This window comes from Pempheris klunzingeri, chromosome 8 (assembly GCF_042242105.1).
Source record: "Pempheris klunzingeri isolate RE-2024b chromosome 8, fPemKlu1.hap1, whole genome shotgun sequence".
NCBI classification, from domain to species: Eukaryota; Metazoa; Chordata; class Actinopteri; order Acropomatiformes; family Pempheridae; genus Pempheris; species Pempheris klunzingeri.
The window spans coordinates 6,167,608-6,177,127 of record NC_092019.1 but is presented as its reverse complement, the minus strand read 5'-3'; the positions used below and the strand labels follow the sequence as shown (position 1 = coordinate 6,177,127).

The window sequence follows — 9,520 nt, the reverse complement described above, 5'->3', positions numbered from 1 at the left end:
TGTCACTTAACACCATACTGCTCCATAAATGAAGAAAGAAAACGCTCATAATGACTTACAGCAAATCCTGGATGCTTCAGTACACACATTGTCTGTGAGTAACAGCCTGTAATGTCTCTACTCTATTCTGTGACTACATTTATTTCTTAGCTGCACACTGTTGTTTTGATGTGTCCCCTGAATATATGACTGGGTTTTAATCCTCACTGGACTACATTGACAAATGTGTGGCTTCCATCTAGCGGTATTTAGGAAAACTACACCAGCATCCTCATCCTTACCTCTTCACGGAAACAGCTCCTGTTGATAGGAATCGGAAAAACTTGGAAAAAAAAATTGTCTAGATTAAGATACAAGTTGTTTTTCTTAAACAAAGCCTCACACCAAATTGTGGTGACACACTGTGGACTCATAAATCACTGCAGTTTTCCGGACATTTGATGTGAGATTGGCGCATCCCTCATGTGCACGCATGCTGCGTTCAATTACTCCCCGTGTGTTCCCCACTTCTTCTGCTAATCGATGCACTCTAGTGCGCTTTCGCACTGAGAAGAGCTTAAATTCTTACCAAACATGTTTTTTTTTTTCCCCTCCCATTTGTATGCGAGCACTTTACCACAGTGTTAACATATTGACACCATGTCAACAAAAACGTAAAACTCTGTCAAAAACACAATTTAAGCAAAACAAGTCTTTTAACCCGATGAGACTTGGTTGATAATCGTCGCTTTCCGTCAAGATATTTCCTATAAGTATGATATGAGGTTGAACACACGCGGTTATTAAGCCTTCACATAGGTTTAAACTGGAATTGCAACATTTCCGCCAGCCCCTGAAGGCAGCTTCACTCCCCAACAGGCAGAGTAGAAAAGACAGTGGGGCTGCTGCTTATCACAGGAAACACGCTACCAAAGTCCCCACGGAATCGCTCCACTGAGTTTCCATGTAGTCAGCTGTTACATTAACTCCTGGCCACTTGGGGGTAAGTGTTTGTGTTTCGTTTTTTACCCTCTTAGTGTGTTTTTTTGAAACTTTCTTGTACCGAAGTTGTGCCGGGCCCCCGTCCCATGGCAGCGACCGAGGCAGGGATGTTTACTGTACTCTCTCCCCGCATTTGGCGTCTAATTAACGGGAAAACGACTTTTTCCTGCCGATAGACTGGCACACTCTTTAAAGTACTCAGCTACGGGGATAAGCTAAGTCCAGACTATGTGCTAGGAACTTCTTATTCATGTTTTTACTAACCTGTTCATGTCCTCCTGTTACATGGACGCTGTTGTTGGTGGTAACTGACGTGTCTGCGTTGCTAACGCTTATTGTCTGTTTAATCAATGCTAATATGCTAACCCGAAAACTTTATGCTAAAAAAACCAACAAAAGTGCTTTAATCTGCTTCCACTGCTATTTCAGTGTAGCTTTAGGAGCTTACAGGCCCAAAATCTACACTATAAAGATTGTTAAAGTTGCACACTTTACATAAAAACAATGATGTGGCACCTATAATAATCATGAGGAATTCAAGCCACCACATGAAGAACTTATCTCTTCAAAAATCTTCATATACTACTGGTTACTATAGACACTTACATGTGTTAGTAGAAAGAATATAACCACAATTATAATATCCACAACTAGCCCTGTATGATTCCCCCATTTGAGCCTACTGATTGTGGCTTTTGTACACACAGTTAAGTTAAGTCTTATATTCTGCCAGGAATTCAGGAGTCTTGTTCATGCAGGTGTATGTATGTGAAACTATGACACTTTAATGTGAAGTTGAATGTGCATCAGCAAGCTGAGACTCATTCTTCTGAATCGGTTTGAATCTTAAGCATTCCCCACCCTGTGTTAAAGCAAGCTCTGAAAGTCTGCGCAGGGATTGACTGGATTTTGGACCCATAATTTCTTTTCACTGATGCGTCTCTAAGCAGTGTCTCCCAAACTGGAGCCTGAGGACATCAAGGAAGCTGTAGGGGTCCAGAAAAATACTTAATTTGACTCTCTAGATGATAGCACAATGAGAGGTTGTATGATACACTGCTTTGATGATAGTTCTTCAGTTTGTCTCTGCTCTGCAATTCTGTAGTAAAGACTGTAATAACCACCTACAAAAAACTTTTCAACTGAGCTGCCTGAAGCCAGGCCTTCATGTTTTAGTCCGAGTGGTGCTGAAAGTATAAACTCATGTCAGTATAAGTACTTTACTCACAGGGGGGTTCCTATCTTTGACCCAGAGGCACACGGTGACCAGTGATGGGAAAGTTTAACCTGCTGCAATGCATATCGGCTGCACTGAGATGACCCCAGAAGAAGTGAAATGTGGATGACGTTGTGAGCCAAGGGAATTCAACCTCTGGGCCAAGATACCCCCACACTGAGCCAAAAAGAAACCTGCTCTAGTTTATACACACACACACTCCCTATCGGCCGTCGCAATGCTGATGCCAGGACCACTGTGGGTGTGCCTGGCTCTGATATGGATAGGAAGCTGCAGTGCCCACAGTCTGTTTACCTGCGAGCCCATCAAAGTGCATCGATGCTTGGGGATGCCCTACAACATGACCTTCTTTCCCAACATGATGGAGCACTACGACCAGGAGATCGCAGCCACTAATATGGAGGTGAGCCCCCAATACATCACATATTAGTTTGCTGATGTAGAGTATGTATTGTACCGGTATTCAGTCTTCTGAATCAGTCTTATTTCCTGCCAGATTCATGAGCCTGTAAAATACGCAGTTCCATTAAAGAAAAATTGTTTTATAAATTGTTCAGTTGAGACTTTTGTCAATTCTTTAATTTTAAAGATTTAAAAGCCCAATGTGCTGCAGATTTATTCCTACCTTTTAACTGGGGTGTTGGATGGGTCACTCAATACAAACTCATGCTGCTAAACACCAAACATTGCTCAAACCCACTTAACTTTATTTGAATTCTAGTGGATGTCCCAATGTTTCCAAAGAACACTAATACAGGATATATATCTGCGATACTGTCAGACGGTTTGGATTTGGAAGAAGGTGATTTTTTCCAACCTTAAAGCTATTTAAGGGGAAAACCGTGTTAAGAGGTTTCTCAGCTGCTGACCCGCCTTGAGAAATCACATTAGTCTGGGTTTCCATGGAGAGTTGTAATTGTGTTGGTCTGTAATAGACTGAAAAGCTTCGTCTGCTTGTTAATAAAAATTATGTTTCAAGTCACATTTAAAGTTAATGAATATCTTCTTGAAATAATTGCTATAATAAGTGTTATTATTAGTGTTGTCAGTGTCTCCAGCCTATAAATGTCAGTGTCTTTCAACCTGCTGAAATGGATATTGATTGAACCATAATTAACATTTTGTAATGATCATCAACAGGCGCACACAACTTACCAGTCGCAGTTCGTCCACAAATCAGGCCTGATTTTTATAGAGCACTAGCTAGTAAATAAATCATTGAATCGTATTGTTGTGAATGTGTTAACTATTAATCTGTACGCTCACTTTCAGTTGTAAAAGAAATACTCTAAACCTATGCATCATTTCCACATTGAAATTTAGTGGGGAATTGGTGTGGAAGAAGTGAAACTACACAGGAAGGTTCCTTTAACACAAAAATTAGATTAAGAAAGAAAAAAAGCTGTTATTGACTGCAACAAGTTACTGAACAAGGCAGTTGTAACAGTTGAGGGGTTACATAAACTCAGGTCTTAAATGATTTTACACATTCTGTAATTTTTCTGCATCTGCATCGATCATTAGAATTATCTCTAAAATGGAGACACCATTTGTTTAAGGAGACACTTTTTATGGCAATAGTTTCTTTTTAATCTTTGTCATGATTCAAACTTGTGACTTCTTGTTGTTGTGGCTCGACAATCAGACTGCAAACACAATGGATCCTCCTAAATATTAAATGTTGTAAAGTACATTGCTAATGGTACACAAACAATGATATTTGTGCTTGTTGAAAAAAGGGAAAATCATCTCTTATTGACGTTTGTAGGATATGACTAGCTTCAGTCAGTCAAGTGTTTACATGCTTTTTCCACAAATACGTCAAAAGTTTTTCAACCTCTCTTGTTGAAAAATATGCACAGTAGCTGCAATATCGTCATAGTTTGTATTACAACACAAAAAACTGAAGAAAATTCAGATTTTCAGTTTGACAAGAAAACTCTTGCCGAATGCAACTTCTAGTCACTGGCCTTGTTTTGTCTAACATGCCTTCAGACCAAGTGTTGTCTCTCCCCAGCAGTGAACCTCTGCAGTAATTGTGTCCTGACATTCCTAAAGGCCAGGGTTTAGGTTACACACATTTGGTGTCAGAGTGTTGAACGTGAACAGTGATCTGTTGAAGGAGTCCTTTGTTTGTCATCTGGCAAAGGTAGCAGCAGGTATGAGCTTTTTGTTGCACAGCTAACTTGGCCACGGGCAACTTCATCGACTTTGTTGTGAGGGGCCTTTGATTTCTGGAGGAAGGAGGGAGACACACCCAGTCTCACACAAAGCTTACCCTGCATACCACAATGAGTATTCTCTCTCTCTCTGTTAATCACTCACTCATTTTCCGCCTGTACACAGTCCTACTTCCACGGTCCTGTCTCCCAGGTGACAGGCTTACACTCTCTGGCCTTCATTCAGCATTACATACTATACATAGCTCTCTTTGAAAGTGTGCAGTAAATTATCTCAAAGCCCTGACGCTGTAATCAAGCAAACTTCTGCTTCGGTATGGGCTCAGCTGGCCTATCAGTAGGATTTTCCGGAGGAGGGCTAACCTTTTTGCGCCCTTGGTCCCAGATTCCACCAGTGCTAGCCAGCTTTTGAAATAGAAAAGTTTGAAGATTTTGAATACAAAGAGAATGGAAAGACTAATTGACGTACTGTAACGGACAAGGAACACTCGAAGGTCTTAAAAGTTTGCGCAAAAGTTTGAAAAGTGATTTCCTGGCCATTTTTTCAAATCATTTAATCCTTGAAGTACTTTGCTATGTAATTCTCTGCAGAGGATTTTGCCTTTAAGAGCAAATCAGCTCGACTTGTACCACTGATCCTGGTTGAAGGCTTCTGAAATGAGGGCAGTTTTTACAGTAACTCTGCTGTAAAGCAAATAAAGGTCAGATTGTTGAGAAATGGGGAGCTCATTGAATCCAGGACCTCCACTGGAGAGAAACAAGGACGCCTACTGTCAGAGGGGGCAAGCCCAGGCCCCGGAGACGTGGGCCTACTGCCAGACAGGATTTCAGGAAAAAAAGAGGAGAGGAAACATTGAATAGTGGACTGTGTTGGAGTGTTTGTGTGTGTTTTGTGTACAAATATTAGCAGTGCAGACTGACAGAACCGTACCCATGCATGTGGATCCCTGGATCCACATGCATGGGTTCAAACAGTCCAGAGTCCAGACTCTAAAACGGTTTTGGTGCAGTTCTGAGTGAACAAAGTATCCTGGGTGGATTAGGAGCAATAATAAAGGAACTTTCTCTAAAAAGTTACTCAAAATCCAATGGTTTAATAATATCAGCACACACATGATCTGACTTGTTTGACTGGACTGAAAATGTCTTCAGTATAAGATGAGTTTGCCACTGATAAATCCACACATGTTGTAGAGTAGACATACTGAAACTGTGGCTCATTAGGAGCCTAACATATCAATAGCTCTGTGCATTCCAGCTTTCCTGGCCTGTCGTGTGTTTCCAAACGTCCATGCACTCATTTCCTGCCACCTATACCCCCCCCCCTCCCCTTCTCTGTCCTCAAGCTCTTGACCAGTGTGTTGAAACGGAAGAATATGGTTCCCAGTCTGTGAATGGGCCCCTTTGTGTGGCACCATAGATTACTGCAGATCAACAAAAATGAATGTAATACTTTATGTAGAGTCAAGTTCCTGCTCTTTTATTATTTCTCACTCCTTAGACTGAAGTTGAGTTATGATCCATCATGGCCACTACATGTCTGAGGGTTATAATAACAAGGTCATCCAAGAAATATTTAAAAAATAAATATCATCTAATATCGTATAAATGTTTTTTGCTGGCTTTGCTACTCTCTCAGTCGTCTCGCAACATCTTATTCCCATTTGTGACCAAAGCAAAGAAAATCCTGTTCTTTAGCTGTGGGTTTCATCCTAAAAGGTATTTTGTGATCTTAGAGTTTGCTGCTGTGTGTCTAAAATTATCAAATATTTTCAGGGTAGAAACCAGTGTAAAAATCTAACAGAACATTTTAGAACATACCAGGCAAGTTCATGTGTTTTTGGATAAACTTAAAACATTGATCACAACGTCATATAGCCAAAGCAATTCTTAATACAACTTTTCTTTCACTCCCCAGCCATTCATGCCCCTGGCAAACCTGCGCTGCTCTCCAGAGGTCCACCACTTCCTGTGCCAAGCCTTTATCCCACCATGCACCGAGGAGAACAAGGTGATCCGTCCATGCCGAGAGGAGTGCGAGGCCGTTCTGTCCGACTGCGAGGAGAATATCCGAATCTTTGGTATAACCTGGCCTCCTGAGCTACAGTGTGACAAGTAAGAAAACCGCAATTACAGACAATCTAACGCCAGTGGTTCTTGATCAGTTCATTAAAGGATTTGATTTTTGCTTTTTCACTAGATTGGACTCGTGTAACTTTCCCGACGTTTCACCACTCCCTGCAACTACCCCAATGAGCTCCTCATCATCCAAGAGGGACCTTGGCTTCTGGTGCCCGCTGCAGCTGAAGACCAAGCCTGGCCATGGATCGTTGTTCCTGGGTGCCCAGGACTGTGCTCCGCCTTGCTCCAACATGTACTTCAAACCCCACGATATTGAATTTGCCAAGAGCTTCATCGGCGTGTGCTCCATCATCTGCTTGGGTGCCACTCTCTTCACCTTTCTCACTTTCCTCATCGACGTCAAACGTTTCCGCTACCCAGAGCGCCCCATAATCTTCTACGCCGTCTGCTACAGCTTCGTCTCGCTCATATACTTCATTGGTTTCCTGCTGGGGAACAACGCAGCTTGCACCAAAGCGGCTCATGCTACCGGTGTGGATACAGTGGTGCTTGGCTCTCAGAGCAAAGGCTGCACTTTGCTTTTTATGCTGCTCTACTTCTTTTCCATCGCTGGTATCGTCTGGTGGGTCATACTCACCATCACCTGGTTTCTGGCAGCTGGACCTAAGTGGAGCTGTGAGGCCATAGAGAAGAAAGCGGTGAGGTTTTTAAAATGTTGTTAGCAACAAAGAGCACAGAAAAACAACAAAAAATGTCAAATAAATATATATAGCCATTAGCAGCCAGGAAAATGGTGGACATTGTTGAAAATATTGATCCATGTGTCTTTAGGTGTGGTTCCACTCTGCTGCCTGGGGCATCCCCGGGGCACTGACGGTCATGTTGCTGGCTCTGAACAAGGTGGAAGGAGACAACATCAGTGGAGTTTGCTTTGTGGGGCTGTACGACCTGGACGCCCTGCGCTACTTTGTTCTGGCTCCTCTGTGTGTGGGCGTCATAGTTGGCCTCTTCCTCATCCTGGCGGGCATCGTTTCCCTCAACCATGTCCGGCAGGTCATCCAGCACGACGAGCGCAACCAGGAGAAGCTGAAAAAGTTCATGATCCGCATCGGCGTATTCAGCTGCCTCTACCTGGTCCCGCTGGTCACCCTGTTAGCCTGCTACACCTACGAGCAGAGTCACCGCAGCACCTGGGAGAATACCTGGATCAACGACCGCTGTCAGGAGTACAGCATCCCCTGCTCCTACAAGGTAGCTGCAGCCTTTTCACTTGATGAAGGTGATACGGCTCCAACACGTTAAGGCCAAAGAACACGTCAGTGAAGGCTTGCCGACTCACTGTCCTGTTAGTCACTTACTTGGTTGATGCTCTGTGGCTTGTTAGAGTTAAAGAAAGCACAAGGATATGTGAGAGAGAGTGTGTGTGTGTGAGTGTGTGTGTGTGAGTGTGTGTGTGTGAGTGTGTGTGTGTGAGTGTGTGTGTGTGTGTGTGTGTGTGTGTGTGTGTGTGTGTGTGTGTGTGTGTGTGTGTGTGTGTGTGTGTGTGTGTGTGTGTGTGTGTGTGTGTGTGCGCTCCACATCATATGAAAGTGTGAAACTGAGAGTGAAAACAGTGTTATGGTGGAAACACCACATGACTTTATGAGCACCATCTGAACCAGAAAGACTCTGTTCTAAGAATGTCCATTAAAAAGCCAAATAAAGTCTAGACACACCTAATAAGCTTTGAAAGTAACAGTTCAGTCTGACCAATACCTAAATCAGCTGCTACATGTTTGTGTAAAGGAAGGCTTCTGTATGGTTTGTGTATTTCTCTTTGTTTCAGACAACGGAGCTGGACCGTCCTGACCTCTCCCTGTTCCTGGTGAAGTATCTTATGACGCTGGTGGTTGGAATATCTGCAGTGTTCTGGGTCAGCAGCAAAAAGACCTGCTCTGAGTGGGCCTACTTCTTCAACAGGACCCGCAAAAGAGAGTAAGACCGTATCTCTTGGATCGTTACATTCAGTTTCCATGAAAAATAAATGTTTGGTGTCGTTGTACTCTCACATTCTCTGACCCACAGTCCCATCAGTGAGAGCCGCCGGGTGCTCCAGGAGTCCTGCGAGTTCTTCCTCAAGCACAACAGCCGTGTCCAGCACAAGAAGAAGCACTACAAGCCGAGCTCCCACAAGCTCAAGGTCATCTCCAAGTCCATGGGCACGAGCACCGGAGCTGCAACCACCAATGCCTCCACCGCCGCCAGCACAACCAACCAAGGAACCTCTGCGCTGGGCAATCACGAGCCCCATATACAAGGATCTGTGTCTGAGGCCTCAGCCAGGGAGCACCTGGACAGGGGCGCCTCCGTCCGAAGCTCGAGGAGAGGGGAGAGGGAGAGGGAGAAGGAGAGGGAGGGGGGAGAGAGACGTAGCAAAGGCGGGAGCTCCAGTAAGATCAGCAGCCGCTCAGAGAGCATGTACAGAGTCCCAGATGGGAGGTAAGTTACACAGATGTGAAACACGGAACACCACTAGAAATGCTAAATGTTTTCTCTTTGACCAATAATCTGTGATGCATCCTGCTGGTGTAGGAACACTCCGAGGAGCGAGCTCTCAGAGACCAGGCAGGCCTCCAATGCTCTGCAGCCTCCAGCTTTAAATCAGTCACACAGCAGCAGCATCCAGGACTCCACCAACCAGCTGGTGCACCGGGTGCTTGAGGAGAGCAAGGATACAAAGGACAGCAGCTGCTGAGACATCTGACCCTCCAAATTTAATCATCCATCCATTCATCCATTCATCCATCCATTCATCCATCCATCCACCCATTCATCCATCCACCTATCCATCCATTCATCCACCCATCCACCCATTCATCCACCCATTCATCCATCCATTCATCCACCCATTCATCCATCCATCCATCCACCCATCCACCCATCCATCCACCTATCCATCCATTCATCCACCCATTCATCCACCCATCCATCCATCCATCCATCCATCCATCCATCATAACAACAGTCACACTTGGTTCATGTATCCATTTCAAACTACACT

The 9,520-nt window shown here is 44.1% G+C and overlaps 1 protein-coding gene across 1 annotated transcript; it reads left to right on the top strand.

Moving 5' to 3' along the window:
• Positions 1–863: 863 nt before the first annotated feature.
• Positions 864–9,520, top strand: fzd6 (frizzled class receptor 6). The gene is made up of 8 exons (XM_070835459.1): positions 864–982; positions 2,235–2,621; positions 6,317–6,513; positions 6,599–7,178; positions 7,312–7,731; positions 8,306–8,454; positions 8,545–8,958; positions 9,052–9,520. The coding sequence occupies exons 2-8, from the start codon at positions 2,436–2,438 to the stop codon at positions 9,212–9,214; spliced, it is 2,109 nt and encodes a 702-aa protein (XP_070691560.1). The 5' UTR covers positions 864–982; positions 2,235–2,435; the 3' UTR covers positions 9,215–9,520.

What these genes read in the sequence shown, in the direction of transcription:
- fzd6 (XM_070835459.1), top strand. Translation starts at nt 2,436, where the DNA reads ATGCTGATGCCAGGACCACTGTGGGTGTGCCTGGCTCTGATATGGATA. An exon ending in AACAGGACCCGCAAAAGAGA is followed by an intron (nt 8,455 to 8,544) that starts GTAAGACCGTAT and finishes TCTGACCCACAG; the next exon opens with TCCCATCAGTGAGAGCCGCC. An exon ending in TACAGAGTCCCAGATGGGAG is followed by an intron (nt 8,959 to 9,051) that starts GTAAGTTACACA and finishes CTGCTGGTGTAG; the next exon opens with GAACACTCCGAGGAGCGAGC.